Source organism: Bombina bombina, chromosome 2 (genome assembly GCF_027579735.1).
Source record: "Bombina bombina isolate aBomBom1 chromosome 2, aBomBom1.pri, whole genome shotgun sequence".
In the NCBI taxonomy this organism is placed as follows: domain Eukaryota; kingdom Metazoa; phylum Chordata; class Amphibia; order Anura; family Bombinatoridae; genus Bombina; species Bombina bombina.
In genome coordinates this window covers 595,730,350-595,747,546 of record NC_069500.1, presented here as the reverse complement: position 1 = coordinate 595,747,546, position 17,197 = coordinate 595,730,350, and the positions used below count along the sequence as shown (strand labels likewise).

Here is a 17,197-nt window from a genome sequence, read left to right as displayed (position 1 = left end):
AAAAGAAAACATTTGAGTTCAGTATACCTTTAAGCCAATTCCCCTTGGAATATAATACATTCTGAACCCTCAGACAATGTTCCTTGCCTGTTTGTACAATGTCATCAGAAGTTTCATTCATTTTCATTTGAGATAAACACAACTTTCTGCAGTGTTTCATGTAATTAAAATATATTTAAATGATCAGTACCTCTATTATGATCAAATCTTATAGAAGTTTGTTTCACTCCACCATTTGGTTTTAAGGTGTGTAGTGTTTGTGGTCTGTGTACTATTCACATTATTTATTCACTATTTTAACAAACAAATCTGTTTTTTGTTTTTTTTTTTGCAGAAATGGATGAAGTTCCAGAGAGATTTTGAAAATTTCAAAACTGCTTGTATACCATGGGAAATGAAAATTAAGGAAATTGAAAGTAATGATTTTATACTTTAAATTTAAACAGGTTTTGTTTATGTTCTTTAGTAAATTAATCATAGGCATTGCTCACTTTTAAGGATAAAGAACTTTAAGCCACACTTTTAAAACTAACACTTTTGAAACCCAGTTTTTTTAAATGACTTTTCACCGTCTAAAATTCATCAATCATTGAAAGCTGTAACTAATGGCATTCTATTCTATTAGTAAATATGTTTTACTTTTCTTTTTTCATCTTATTAAGGCCATTTATTTATTGAAAACCAATTTTGGTCTTTTTTAAAGGTACATCTAGACCATTTTATTTTTTATTTTTTGTGCTTCTGTTTTCAAGCATGCTCAGTAGACTTTTGAACAAACACAAAACACTTCCTATCTTGGTTTTACAACCCATATACCATCATACTTTTAAACTACAAAAGATGTTCATGCATAGATGACTGAATGCATGTTTGTTCATGATTTATATGACAACAATTGTGTGAATAATTGTAATACTTTGGAATGGTTTTTTTAGCATGTGTGAGATAGAGGGGTAAGTGGGGCCCACACTGTGAGAGGGACTTACAACAATTTAAGGATCAGCAGATATAAATCACCCTTGAACTTGTTTATTCATCAAAAGACAGTTGGACTGGTTACCTAGCTGGGAAACATGTGTCCATCTTATGGGATAACTTGAGCCTAATAATATTTATACTAAAAATGTAATTTCAACAATTATGTTCATTCCTCATGTTACATTAAAAAGTTTACATTGATGTTGTAAAAACAAAGTTCACTAATATAAATTCATAAAATACAGGAATGTGATTGCTCATATAACAGACTGCATTACCAAGTGTGGGCCAGATTAAAAGTGGCACGCTAAAGACTGTGATGCACTAACTTCAGAACTTTGGATACTGTGTCTGTGTTAGCTTTTTCTCCATATAGACTTCTATGAGCTGCGCTGCAAAAAACAGTTATCACTCACGCTTTAACCAGACATTGAGTAGATTCCTATGTTCTTCACATAGAAGAACATTTTCTTTTTATATATATATATATATATATATATATATATATATATATATATATATATATATATTACAATAAACCCTTGCACTTCCTTTATACAACTAGATAGCCGGTACTCACACCTGGTATTGTAAATCAACTTCACCTTTTTATTGTGCTACCTCCATTGTGTACATGGCCCAACGTTTCGGTCCTCAACCTGTACCTTTGTCAAGGTTGCATTCACAGAAGTATGGCATATTAACCAAGTAACCCACCTTAAATACTGGAATAATCCCCAGAGTAAGCCTGCCACGAGTTTCAAACCAAAGTGAAAATCGTCCACTTCTGATAATGATGTCACCGTTATCGCTCCCACAAATATAGCTTTAAAACTAAACATTACCTAATCAAAAGTGTAAGTGTAACATCTCTATCATATTATTATTGCAAGGATCAAAGCTCCTAATGCAACATATATAACAATATTACCAAGCGCCAAAACCGTTTCCACCTAGCTACTATAGAAACTTATACAATGCCAGCAACTACGGTACCCCAACAGCTACATTTCTGTTGCAATAGAAATCATGCCACAACAACAAAACATAAAAAAATAAAAGGAGCTAAACGTCATTAAATGCAGAAGTTGGCGCATGTACCTCCAGCAGAAACATATATAATCCATATAACCAATAATCTGTAAATGCTCTTACACAGGTATGCTGACTTATATTACAAATTCTACCTTAATGTGGACACCTACACTGAAACAAACTATTTTTATAACTGTTTTTTTCTATTTCTAATTGAGTATGGGGACCAAGAGTAAAGAAAATAATCAATGTAATAATATACATATTCACTCAAAAATCCAGTTGCAGTCAAAATCATCTGTCCATCAGAAAACAGGATAGCCATATTTGTTTATTTAGCTGCTCTGGTGCCATTGTCTGTAATTTATAAATCCACTCCATTTCTTTTTGTAATAGAAGTTTATTTACATCACCCTTTGGAGGTCTGATCACTTGGCATACAACGTAAATTAGCCACAGTGTGCTTCTCAGTTACAAAATGCATCACAACTGGATGTTGATCTGTGGTTGACAATCCACTCCTTGAGAGGGAGCTCCATGTTACCAACATAGGTAAGCCCACATGGGCATTTAATAATATACACCACCATCTGGGAGGAACATGTCAGTCTCTGCCTCAGGAATATTCTTTTTTTTCAGTCCTAGGGTGTCCAAACAAATTTCCAATGATCAAGCTGTTACATGTGGTACAACCATCGTAGCAGGATCAGTCCACAACAGGAGGCCCTTGAGGCTCCTGTCTCTCTTAAAGCCCACTATAGGGGCTATATATATATACTGTATATATTTATTTAATTTTTTTGTAAAAAACTGTATATATCTATATGTATATATAAATAAAGATAGATAGATAAATAATATTGTATATACAGATATATATATATATATATACAGATATATATATATATATATAAATAAACAAATAAAAAGGATAAGTAAAGAACAGAAATTTTAAGTATTTCTATCAAAAACACATTAAAATTATATTACACTCACAGGTCTTGTATTTTGCAAATTTTTGATGTTTTATTCAGATAATTACAATATACATTTCATCCACATGGTCGATGTTTCGGTTTGTAATTTAAGCCTTTTTCAAGACCATATTATCTTATCCAGATGAAAATTGTTTGGCGTTCTAGATTGCCATTCATGTGCTCCATGACAAAATTATCTGAATAAAACATCAAAAAGTTTACAAAATATAAGACCTGTGAGTGCCCTCATATGTTTGGAAAAGTTTGTGAATATTGACAGAGAAAACAAAAGGGCTCATTAAGATTGACACAGCTGGGAGTGAGTGCATGGAGTCTACAGAGTATGTATATATACAGTATATATATATATATATATATATATATATATATACAGCATGATCATTAGCAGAGCTTTATGTTCCTTTCTGTCAATTTTGGGTAGTGATAAATATAGGAGGATCTTAGGGTCATTAGGTAAGGAATAGCCCAAAATGTCTTTTATGTGGGAAAGAATCTCAAGCCAATATGTGTCCAGTTTAGGGCAATCCCACCAGATGTGTATAAATGAGCCCTCCCCACCACAATCTCTCCAGCATTTCCCTGAGGTCGATCTGTATATGTATTGTAGTCTGATGTGGGTGAGGTACCATCTGGAGAGAAATTTGTAGTTCGACTCTTGAATTCTGGCAGAAATTGATGACTTTTTTGTGGCTTGGAAAGCTGTCTGCCATTCCTGGTATGTGATATCTGTGTTCAGTTCCCTTTCCCATGCTTTAACATAGGAAGGGAGAGCATGTTAATCTCCGGGTAAGAGAAGTTTATATAATTTTGAAATTGCATGGTGTGTGTTTTTTGTTTGTAAACAAAGGGTCTCAAATGGGGTTTTCAGCCTTGTGAAGTATTGTTTATGCTGGTGTGTAGATATGTAGTGAGCAACTTGGGCGTGTGTGAACCAATTCATTGGTATATTAGGTAGCTGTTCCTGTATGTCCCCAAGCTTCTTAAGATTATGCTCATCTGTTATTGCAGAAAACACTCTCTCTCCTATGTGTATGGTCTGGTTTGTTCTTATTTCTCTGAAATCCCAGGGCAACTCAGGATTGTTGCATATAGGAGTAAGTGGCGAAATGATGCTGGATATGTGTGTCGAAGTATTTAGAACCTTGTCCCAGATTTGAAAAAAATCTAGTAGCAGAGGGTAGTCTGTCACTGCCTTTGGTCTGTGCCTCGGATTAAGCCAAGCTATCAAGCCTGCATTATTTGTGTTCAGTATGTCACAGTCTAATTGAACCCAGACTTTATTTGGGTCATTTTGACACCAGTCTAGCAATCTATGTAAGGTAATCGCCTGCTTGTATATAGCTATATGTGGCACCCCCAGCCCTCCTCTGTCTTTTGGGAAGTGTAGTGTGCGTCTTGCTACTCTGGGTTTAACCTCTCTCCAAATATATTGATCAATAAGTCTTTGTATCCTATCTAGATAATGTATTGGAAGAGGTATAGGTGTGGTTTGAAGCAAGTAAAGTAATCTAGGCAAGACATTAATCTTCACCACATTGATACGTCCCAGCCAGGAGATAGATTTATTTCTCCAGCTGGATAGATCCGTGACCAGGCTGTGTTCCAAATTTTTGTAGTTGGCTTGAAAAATTTCCTGAGGGTCTGGTGACAGATATATTCCCAGGTATTTCATCTTTGTCTGTTGCTTTTTTTAAAGGGCAGTTTTGCAGTAATTTAGGCAGCATCTCAGAATTATAGGTAATGTTTAAAAATTTGGATTTACTAAGATTAAGATGGGAGTTCGAGACCCTGCCAAATTCCGCAAACGTCTCCAGTACTTTGGGTATGGATAAATCTATGTCAGTAAGGGTGAGTAGGACGTCATCAGCGTATAGTGCTAACTTGTGCTCGCATTTTTTAGTGTGTATACCCTTAATTTGTCAGTTTGATCGAATTGTTTGTGCTAAGGCCTCAATAGTGATGGCAAATAACACAGGCGATAGTGGACACCCTTGTCTTGTCCCATTCTGTATGCTAAATTTATCAGAAAGGATGCCATTTACCTTAACCTGGGCAGTTGGTTTACTGTAGAGTGAGCAAATTTGTGCTATGAAAGATTTGCTATAATTCATCTTAGACAGCGTACCCTGTCAAACGCTTTTTCAGCATCAAACTAGCGCTAGTGGGATGTGATGGGTTTGTGCGTGTGCCATAAGCTGAAGTATCTTTAGGGTATTATCTTGGGCTTCCCTTCCAGGTATGAAGCCCACTTGGTTGGGGTGGATTAATGCTGGGAGAAACTTGTTTATCCTATTGTCTAGTATTTTAGCATATATCTTTCTGTCCGAATTCAGTAATGAAATGGGCCTAAAATTCTTGGGTCTATCAGGGGTCTTGCCTTGTTTCGGGAGGACTGTGATATGTGCTTCCAGCAAACATTCTGTGAAGCCTCCTTCTTTTAAGATTGAGTTGAACAAAGAGGTGAGGGGTTGTAATATGTGGTGCATAAATGTCTTGTAGTATTTTACACTTAATCCATCAGGGCCTGGGCTTTTCCCGTTAGGCATACTCTTGATAGACAGTTTGATTTCCTCACTAGTAATTGGTGCGTCTAGAAGATCCGAGTCTTCCCTATTCAATTTATTAAGAGGGAGATTGGCTAGATATTGGTCTATGTCTTCCTGCCCACTGTCATTGTCTAGATTGTACAACATAATACAGTCTAAAAGTCTTGGCAATATTTTTACTGTCTGTGTGCGTTGTGCCTTTCTTATCTACTATGGTGTGCACATGTGTATTCAATTGCTTACGTTTGAGGGCTTTCGCCAGTGATGAGCCTGCTTTGTTGTTGAGATCAAAATGTTTTTGTTTCAGAAAGGGATTTCGATATAGATGAGGAAGAGGGATGTTGTTTGTGTTCCTTTTCCCAGTATCTAATCTGGGCTAGTGTAGAATTTAAAAATTGTCTATTATGTCTGTTGTCTCTTGTTTTGAGTTTGATAAATTCCCCTCTTACTACACATTTGTGGGCTTCCCATAGTGTAGTGTGGGAGGTGGTGTCACTTGTGTTTTCTCTAAAGTAGTGTTCTAGAGTTGTGTCAATGTCTGACCTAGTCAGTGGGTTATCCAGTATGGTGTCATCTAACCTCCAGATAAAGGGCGTTATAGTTGTAGATGGCCAAGTGATTTTACATTGTACCGGGGCATGGTCAGAACAGGTGAGGGGTAGTATCATGGAATGGTCTATCATGGATAAGCCTAGTTGGTCGCTCAAAATATAATCTATTCTAGAGTATGTGTGGTGTGGGTGGGAATAGAAAGTGTAGTCTTGTTTGTTTGGATTCATGGTTCTCCATATGTCATGCAATCTTAAATGTTGGATCTCTGTATTTATGGCCTTAATAGTACGTTTTGGTGTGCAGGACATTCCAGTAGAAGTGTCTATTGTGGGATCTAGTGGTAAATTAAGGTCGCCCCCTAGCAGAAGTGTGCCCTTCGTGTGTTTGAGCAGTAATTGGGTTACTTGTTTAAAAACTATATGTTGACCAGTATTTGGAAGGTAGATGTTTGCAAATGTCACAGGATTATTGTATAAGAGGCCAGAGATTATAAGGTACCTGTCGTTTGGGTCTTTTATCGTATGAGTGGGTTTGAAGTTAATTGAGTTGCTGAATAGGATCCCTACCCTGCTTTTTTCCCTTCCCTAATGCCAAGTAAGCTGATCTGTATCGTTTATGAAGAAATGCAGGCTCTTTCTCTATCTGGAAGTGGGTCTCCTGAATAAAGATTATATCTCCTGAAGCGTGGTGCAATTGGTTAAAGGCTATCGATCTTTTCTCTGGGCTGTTCAAACTCTTTGCGTTAATAGAAATCAGCGTAAGGGGCCTTGTGCTAGGTTCAGAGTCAATTGTCATTATTGTAATGCGATTCAGTTAATTATGTGTTTTAAGTGGGAAGTAAGTAATGGTGCTTGTTGTCGTGTATAGTCACCGTCTTTAATGGAATGTAGATTGGATGTGCTTCCGTTGTCTGATCACCGAGGCTCCCTATAGGTGTGCTTATTAAATGAATAGTGTCTTACAATTCTCCAACTGTGTACAAATACTCTGATTACAATTCTAAACCAATCTGAGGAAATTACTGTTAAATAATTGTTAGAAAAATAGATATTAGGCAAAATTCCTAAGAACAATTCACAAGTTATAACAATAGAAAGGTAGGTAGTATCCCACATCTGCAATCCCATGAAAGAATTATAAGTATTTATAATAAAGAAAGAAAAACTTACAATCTGTAGCCTTTTTAGGAAAAGTTTTAGAGTCCCAACAGGAGTCAGTACCCCCACTAGTGTCTGTGTCGCCTTTAGCAGTAGCCAATTGCAAATTGTCCATGTCCCTTTGATTCTCTCTTGGCGGCAAGTGGCTTCCTCCTGGAAGAGTATGGTGATCTGTTATATCTCTGTGGTGTAACTCTGTAGGTTTAATGGTAATCCGCAAAGTCTCTCAAAAACGTGGCAAATCTTCTTGGGATCTGTATATGGCAGCTGTGTCTCCTTTAGTGGCGATGATGCTCACAGGAAAACTCCATCTGTATTGAATTTTTTGGTCTCGTAGAGTCGTGGTGATATAACTAAGGTCTCTCCTCTTCTGCAAGGTGGTAGGGCTTAAATCTGCAAAGATTTGGATTCTATTTCCTGCGTGTGTGAAGTTTTTTTTCTGTCTGGCATACTTCACTATATCCTCTTTGTCTTTGAAGTGCAGGAGTTTCAGAATGATGTCTCTCGGGGTGCCTTTGGAGGGGGTTTGGCTCATAAGGCTCTGTGGGCCCTTTCGATGTTTATATCTGGAGCTCCCTCATCTCCCTTGAGGGTCCGGAATAGACTTTGAAGGCATCCCTCTAAGGCCATTGGTTGTATGCTTTCTGGAATGCCCCTGATGTGGAGGTTATTCCTCCTTCCCCGATTATCCAAGTCTTCTACTTTCTCAAGCAGATGGTGGATTGTTTCTTCTTGTTCATATGCCAGACGGGACACGTGCTGAATGTCATTGAAAGTTGTGTTGTGGTTCTCTTCCAAGTTCGTGACTCTTTGTACTACCCTTGATAGATCTTTCCTTAGCTCCCCATACCAGTTTTTTACCTCTGACATCATTTCTTTGACATCATCTTTAGTACAAAGCGATTTCAGATCCTCTTTGGTGAAGTCTGCAGGATTTGTGGCTTGGGAGGATTTGTTCTGCATGTCTGCTTTTTGTATATTCTGATTTGATGCTTCAACGGCTGGGGGCTGGGTAGGGTTGGTTTGCTTTAAGTAGTTTTGCATTGTTCGGGTGTTAGGTAGGTTATCTGGCTTATGTGGTCTTCTACCTGGCATGTCCAGGTTATATATTTGGGGTGTTCCCCCACTTCAGGTAAATTAGATAGTCAGGGTCTCCCTGTTTTATTTTATGCACTCTTCTTGCAGCTGGTGTGTGTTTTCTTTGCTGCAGTACTTTGCACTGATCAGCTTGCCACACTGTAAAGAATCTTGTTGTGTTATCTTATGGGGTCTTTTCAGTACCTGCGTATGTCTCCAGTACCACTACAGTTTAAGGCCCAGATGGCAAATCAAGTTGCCCCAGTAGGCACAGATGTGTTGTGGATAGAGTAAAATTCTGTATTAGGTAGCCCCCTCCAGTGTGTCAAAAAGTGTGGTGATAGAGTCCCTGTATAGCTGGTTGTAGGTGGGTACTTGTTTGTTCAGGGCCAGCTAATAATTCCCCTACTTCAGATAGCTGCAGTATGATGCGCAATTTATCAAGTCCCCTTATGTTATCTTTTTGGGGTCTTCCCGGTACCAGTATATGCCTCTAGTGCTGCTAAAATTAGTGTCCACAGAATGTAGCCTTTTTAGGGACAGGCAGGTTATATTTAGAATAATGTCCGGCAGTGAGTAGTTCCCCCTGCGTGAGCAGGTGTGATCTTGCTGGCTAGGATAGGGTTAAAAGTGTGGTGCTTGAGCCCTCCAGTCACCAGGAGCCAGATGAGCAGGATCTTTGCTTTCAAAGCCTTACTGCATTAATCGCCTGCCTCTCCGACCATCCGGATCGCAGCTAGTCTAAGATCCAGATGCGTGTGGAGTCCTCCAAGATGGCACCGCGTCTCTGTTCTGGCGCGTGGGTCTAACTGTGCAGGGGGTAGATCCGAGGTACAAGCGATTCGCTTGTAGATCCTATGAGGCTTCTTCCAGCCTCAAACTCCGGTGTGCCTTGCCCCCTGTCAGGTGCTATTTTGTTGGGTATGTGTGGCTAATTTTGTCGGGATTTACAGACGTGGGACTAGGAGCGATGCGTTTACACGGCCATCTCTCTAAGCGGCCAAGCTCCGCCCCCATACCATATCAATTTTAACCATTTTAAAACATTTGTATTAATATGATATATTTTTATTAGAAAGTGTATATATGTGTGTAATACTTTATTTGAATGTGTTTTACATGTGTTTTGTGCAACATTTTTTTTAACCCTTACAGTTTACTTCAGGAGGTATATTTATCAATGTGCAAGCGGACATGATACGAAGTAGCGTATCATGTCCGCTGTACATTGCTGCACATCAATAAATGCCAACAGCATGTACTGTTGGCATTTATCATTGCACCAGCAGTTCTTGTGAACTGCTGGTGCAATGCCGCCCCCTGCAGATTCGCTGCCAATCGGCCGCTAGCAGGGGATGTCAATCAACCCAATCATATTCGATCAGGTTGATTTCTGTCCGCCGCCTCAGAGCAGGCAGACAAGTTATAGAGCAGCGGTCTTTATAACTTCTGTTTCTGGCTAGCCTTCAGGAGCTTGATAAATATGCCCCCAGGTCACGCTAAATATTTTAGCCCAGTTTTGGCTTCCGCTTGAGCACAAACTATAACTTTCAACTTGTAACACCATATCCATTTTAAGAAGGCAAAGTAGGACACACTCACCCTTCTCTGATTAACTCGCTTTATTGTGGACTTGTAAAATCAAAGTTCTGCAAATGTTAGCGCGGTCAAACGATATTGCTTATAATTAGAGCGCCACTTCTAATCTGGACAAATATGTAAAAAAAAGTACAAAAAATACCTTTGTGTCAAAGATTACAGCACCAAGAATAACATTCAGGAAGTATAAAACAGGATTTTTGTATCAAGTACATCTTCATAAAGTACAAAAACAAGTTTATATTACTGGTTACAGCTCCAAGAATATTTTCATAAAATACAAAAATAAGAATGTCTATGTCACTTGTTTTTGCTTTAAATTATATTCTTTGTGAAGTACAACATACAAATGTCATGTTTATTTAACAGTTAAAATGTTTATTTTTTTGATGGGACAGCATTAACTTTTAGAAAAGGACCCCCTTACATATCAGTCACTCCTTATCATCAGTTTGCTGCATACTAGATAAAGGAAATGAAACCACTAACAGTGTTTTAAATGGTAGCCTTCTCTTTCATGGCCACCCTTTAGTGGCTGATTTCTCTAGGAGACCAGCTTATTTGTAACCTTGTCACGAGGATTATACAAGACCCATATGTCTGACCCTGTCAGATGTGCTGTCCTACCACATGCTTATTTCTCTCATCCCATTCTCAGCCTCCTATCAACCAACACATATCAGCCCCTCTGACATTACCATCTTCTGCCCTCATTTCTCTCTCTCAGACCATTTTTCACCACGTACCCCCCCCCTCTTATTAACCTTCTTATATCCCTTTCCTTACTCAGTACCCCCTCTGTTACTTGGCCTTAAATGGTTACAAGAAGGAATTCTTTTTTGATGATGCTCGCTTTCCTGTTGGGTTGTTACGGTTTACTGCCACAAAAGTCTAGAAATAGCTCAGAAAAATATCATAAACTAATATATGTTTGTGTGATCATAAAGTGTAGAAAATACAAATCGATAATTTAGCTCAGGTGAGATAATTTATTTAAACAGGTACGTTTTTCAATGGGTCGGAATATGTCAGGTGAGTGAGAACAATAATTTTACATATCAGTCTACAAAAAAGTAAATTGATGCTATTAATTGGTTTGTTGAAAATATATCATCAAAGGGATATGAAAACCCAAAAATATTCTTTTGTGATTCTGAGCAAACTAATTTAAAAAACGTTTCCAATTTATTTCTGTTATCAAATGTGCTTTGTTGCCTGTGTTGAAGAGATACCTAGGTTGCTATCTGGTGCACTACATGGTAGGAAATAGTGCTGCCATCTAGTGCTCTTGCAAATGGAAACCATTCTTGTAAAACTGCTGCCATAAAGTGCTCCAGAAATGGTCCATCTCTTTAGCATACGTCCCTGCTTTTCAACAAAAGATAACAAAAGAATATAATAGCAGTAAATTAGAAAGTTGTTTCAAATCTTTTGAATTTCAATTACAAAAGAAAATTGTGGGTTTCCTATCAACTTTAAAAAAAATCCTTTTGATCCTGAGGAAAATCTAGGGCTTATTGTGCTGAGCTACGATTCATGCAACATTCATAGTAACATAGTAATATGAATAAATCTTTAAAGGGATACTGAACCCATTTTTAATTCTTGCATGATTCAGATAGAGCATACAATTTTAAGATACTTTCCAATTTACTCCTATTATCAATATTTCTTTGTTCCTTTTGTATCTTTATTTAAAAAGCAGGAAGTTGACTTTACAAGCTGGGCCATTTTTGGTTCAGAGCCCTGAATAGCAATTGCTGATTGGTGGCTGCATTTAGCCACCAATCAGCAAACGCTACCTAGGTGCTTAAACAAAGATGTGCCGGCTTGTAAGCTTATATTTCTGCATTTTAAAATAAAGATACCAAGAGAACAAATAAAAATTGATAATAGGAGTAAATTAGAAAGTTGCTTAAATTGTATGCTCTATCTGAATAATAAAATAAAAAACTTGGGTTCAGTATCCCTTTAATTCCTAACGGATTAGCTAGCGTGCATGACCTCTGGTGGCAAAATTCCAATAGTGCATTCTCGTGGTTGGTTATAAACGTCTAAGATTCTTGTGATACTGTTGCAATAACATCTGTACCTGTATAATATAGATTACGGTTGTATTCCTATATATCGGCACTTTTTATTATATTCAAAATAAATAGCACATTAGTATTCAACAGCATCTGTTCCTTTCTCAGGTCACTTTGGCTCTTCCGTTGCCTCCTATTTTATATTTCTGAGATGGATGTATGGAATTAATATGATACTGTTTGGATTAACCTTTGGTCTTGTCATGGTACCTGAGGTAAAATTGTATTCTAGTTCATATTTTTTTTTTCTGCTTTATTACATTTGAAACTTTATTATGTAGTGATAATGGGTAGATTACGAGTGGCGTGCTATTTATCTCTCCCACTAGCACGCTAACTCCACTAACGCACGCATCGGGTAGTGCTCATATAACAAGTTAAAAGTAAAACGTTTACTCTCGCGCTACACCAGACATCGTGAAAAAGGCAAAATTAGAATATTGCAACCGTGGAATGTGACATATTTACAGTACATACATAATTAAACACTAGTAAATATTAATATTGCATAAATATGTTTTTTCATGTTTTCAGCTACTTAACTGAGAAGGACTCCAATGCACTCATATATATATATATGAATATATGTGTGTACATGTGTATTTGTGTATATATATATATATATATATATGTATATATGTATGTAAATACCTATTAATACATATGTACAAACACACACACATATATATATATATATATATATATATACGTATTTAGAGATACATATGTATCTCTATGTTAAAGCCCTTTGTCTACCAACACCTGATACCTCATATCTTTGAGTCCTTATAACTTTTTTGTTCAATATTTTTTAAAACATTTTTATTAGATAGTGTTCTTATGAGTGTAACTGTACTTTTCTCTGAGGTCGTGTTATTCATTCTAGTATAAATCGAGATTGCGTTAACGCATTAACATTTACTTTCAATTTGTAATACGAGCGCTCCTTCCGATGCACGTAAACAGCTGCAATAAACCCGATATGGCTCTCACATAACTATTGGCATGCCACTCGTAATCTGGTCCTATGTTGGTTTTCTATTGCTATATAACAATGTCCTGGATAAGTGTGAATATCTAAATTTTGTATATTGCGTGTCACAATCTTCAGTGTTCGATGAAGCAGAGAAAGGGTCTCTATATTTACATGAATTTCTATAAATGTATGTATAATTACTAAGCTCTGTGTAATTTGTTTTAAAAAAAGCAAAATGGAAAAAACAATATGTTTTTAAAAGTTTTTATAAGTTTTAAAAGTTCTCATATTTAAAAAAAAAAAAGTCCAGTGCACACTGATTATTTTTATTCATATTCTATTAAAATATATTACACATTTCAATATTTCTGCATTACTCATATTGAAAATATATACTTAGTTATAAGTATAAGTATAGTATAAGAATTTCTGATACCTTTTATGTTTCAAAAACACAACATTCAAATCATCTTTAAAAAGACATGGGAAAGTTTTTTTTTTTGCTGCATGTAAATGTTGTTTATAAATGTTATTGCAAATGTTTTATAGGATTTTATATTTTTGTTAATTAATGTCTTTGACAACTGACACTTTGATTTATCTTCAAATAAGAATCGCAGGTCTAGATTACAAGTGCCGCGGTAAAACGAAAATTTTCACTAGGAAAAACTTCTCTAGCATAATGCTTTTTGCGCTTCTTGGGATCCGTTCAAATTACAAGTTGAGAAATTCATTATTTTGCGCTAGCGGTAGACCAAAAATCACTAGCAGAGTTTTCAGGTGCACGTGCATGTGTTCCCCCATAGAAATCAATGGAGAAATAAATGTTGAAAAAAAAAATCCCTACTCGCGAAAACAAAATAAAAAAGTGAAAAAACCTAACTCCTAATCTAATAACCGCTAAACTCAATCCCCCCACATCGCAAGCACTAATTAAAAGTATTGACCCCTAAATCTCCACCCCCCCACATTGCAAAGTATCTAAATAAACTATTAACCCCTAATTTAATATTTTATTTAGGTAGTTTGCGATGTTGGGGGTGACAGTTTAGGGGTTAATAGTTTATTTAGATACTTTGTGTTGTGGGGGGATGGCGGTTCTGAGGTTAGTAGTATTATTTAGTGTTTGTGATGTGGCGGGATGACAGTTTAGGGGTTAATAGTGTAGTTAATGGGTGTAAGTGTACTTTGTAATGTATTTTTGTTGTGTTTTGTGCAACTTTTTAATTTTGGAACACAGTTCCAGACCTCTTAGATCGGTAAAGATTGAAGTGGAAAAGGCTACTGTGTTAGAGCAATCGCAATTTCTCCCAAATTGCAATATCAGCAGAAGAAAAATGGATTGTGAAATCACAATTGCGCTAGCACAAAGCCTCACTCATAATCAAGCCCAAAGTCTTTTGTTCCATTTCAATGGCTAATCTGGTTCAGTCAGCTAACACGTTTAGCCAGCCAATCTACAGTTTATGGCATTTTGTATTATTTACATGCATTACTAAGACTGGGAGTCTGAGACAACAGGCAACAAGGATGATTAGCATTCATTAAATCTTTAATTTGTCCTTAAAATATATGAACTAGTTACAAGAAGACCCAAATCTTAACTTTTGTTCAATATCTAAGATTAAATACCAGGGGAACTTATATTTTACATAGTTATAAAGGGACAGTCTACTCCTAAATTGTTATTGTTTAAAAAGATAGATAATCCCTTTATTACCCATTCCCCAGTTTTGCACAGCCAACATGGTTATATTAATATACTTTTTACCTCTGTGATTACCTTCAATCTAAGCATCTTTTTACCACCCCTGACCACATGGCTATTTATTTATTATCTATTGACTTGCATTTTAGCCAATTAGTTCTGGGGAATGGGTAGTAAAGGCGTTATCTATCTTTTTAAAAAATAACACAATTTTGGTGCTGACTGCCCCTTTAAGCTGATAATTTTGATTGAAAAAAGAATTTCCAGCTCATATGCCTTTCTATAAACAAAAATAAACATTTAAGTATCAATATCAGGGGTTTTTTCCTTTGACTTACGCACAAACATTATACCTAGTTCTTTTCAGCAGCCCTGTTTAAAAAAAAAAAAACACTTGCGTAAAAATCCATGAACTTGCGAGTCATCCGCGTATAAGTTGTTTTAAAATAAGAAACTCCAACCATTTCTACAATAAAGAGATACCATACACAACTGCTACCACAGATAAAAAATGGTGTGTACTTTGCTGCTTGCCTGAAGTGAAGTAAAGTAATCACCTATATGAAGTAAAGTAATCACCTATATGAAGTAAAGTAATCACCTATATGAAGTAATCAACTATATGAAGTAATTTACCTATATGAAGTAAAGTAATCACCTATATGAAGTAAAGTCATCACCTATATGAAGTAAAGTAATCACCTATATGAAGTAAAGTCATCACCTATATGAAGTAAAGTAATTACCTATATGAAGTAAAGTAATCACCTATATGAAGTAAAGTCATCACCTATATGAAGTAAAGTAATTACCTATATGAAGTAAAGTAATCACCTATATGAAGTAAAGTCATCACCTATATGAAGTAAAGTAATTACCTATATGAAGTAAAGTAATCACCTATATGAAGTAAAGTCATCACCTATATGAAGTAAAGTAATCACCTATATGAAGTAAAGTCATCACCGATAAGAAGTAAAGTCATCACAAATATCTTCAAAATTGGCCACAATTTTATAAATGACTGCTAAATCAGCTAGCACCCACAGTCGCCACTGATGGCCGGCAGAGAGGTAGATGTGCTACATAAGGAAAGCTAGAGACAGAAATTCAGAGGCGGAACTACCATTGCTGCAGCAGGTGCAGTGGCCCCAGGGCCCAAGAACATGAGGGGGCCCACAGCAGCCAGTCTGTGCATAAGCATGTGCAGAATGTGTACAATCCTAATGCAGGGGAGGGGGGGGGCTTTTATAAGTTCAGGTTCCAGGTACATCTATCTATCCTCAAAATCAAGGCAGCATGTGTATTATTACTATTTCTTTTTATAGAGTTACCTTGGTAGGGGCCAAAAAAAAAATCTTTCACCAAGACCCTCTGTTGAGTAGTTCTGCTACTGCAAAAATTATAGTATATCTATTCCCCATTCTTGCTTCCTAATACATCATGGGAATGATCAGTTCTTGTTCACATAATTCATTTCACTTTAATGCAAATACAAAAGATAATTAGCCCATTCAGTTAAAATTTTTTTAAATAAAATAAAAATAAAAAAGGACCACGAAGGACGCTTCTTGTTGATGTGTCAAAAAAGTATAATTATTTTAAAAGAGCAGTATTTGAATTTTTCTAAAATTATGCCAGAATTATAATCAATTACATTCTTAAACGCAGGCTTTTAAAGGTATGGGTTAAGGGGGTTTACATGTCTTAAATAAAATGCAATATTAGTTACAATTTATTTAACGTATAAATTTGTGTATTCTTTAGGCTTTAATGGGAAAACCATACGGCTCAATGCCCAGAAAAACTGTTCCCAGAGGTGAACAACACAGTGCTATGAATTTTGCCACACTTTGGGACTTCAGTGTAAGTATTTTTTTTACTTTATTTGTTATTATATTGTGCAATACACAACCACTTTGAGCTACTTTTAAATTATTTATCATTTTTTCACCTAAGACAAAAAAATCAATTTGAGACTAAAATATGTCTCATGACACATATGAGGAACTAAAGCCACGATAAATTAAAGAATTTCAAATTGTTCCTATAACAGCTGTTTCTATTCCTGACATAGCCCACTAAAACAGCCTCAGTTAAGCCAGGATACTTTTCTACTTCTGAACTCCCTCAAAACTAAAACTGTATCTTGTTTCATTTTGAAAAAGCCTTACAAAGGGAATAATTACATTTTTCATTGCATTACAACATAACATCATTAACATCATGTATTCCATGGTAACTAAGGCCTAGATTTAGAGTTGGGCGGTAGCAGTCAAAACCAGCGTTAGAGGCTCCTAACGCTGGTTTTAGGCTACCGCCGGTATTTGGAGTCAGTCAGGAAAGGGTCTAACGCTCACTTTCCAGCCGCGACTTTTCCATACCGCAGATCCCCTTACGTCATTTGCGTATCCTATCTTTTCAATGGGATCTTTCTAACGCCGGTATTTAGAGTCGTGGCTGAAGTGAGCGTTAGAAATCTAA

The 17,197-nt window shown here is 36.4% G+C and overlaps 1 protein-coding gene across 1 annotated transcript in view; it reads left to right on the top strand.

The window, feature by feature from the left end:
• Positions 1-17,197, top strand: part of LOC128647194 (transmembrane channel-like protein 1) — a 152,513-nt gene that overhangs the window by 39,154 nt on the left and 96,162 nt on the right. Inside the window, exons 4-6 of the mRNA XM_053699976.1 lie at positions 335-416; positions 12,138-12,244; positions 16,481-16,579. Of these exons, the coding sequence (XP_053555951.1) occupies positions 335-416; positions 12,138-12,244; positions 16,481-16,579 (288 nt within the window). The remainder of the gene's footprint in view (positions 1-334; positions 417-12,137; positions 12,245-16,480; positions 16,580-17,197) is intronic.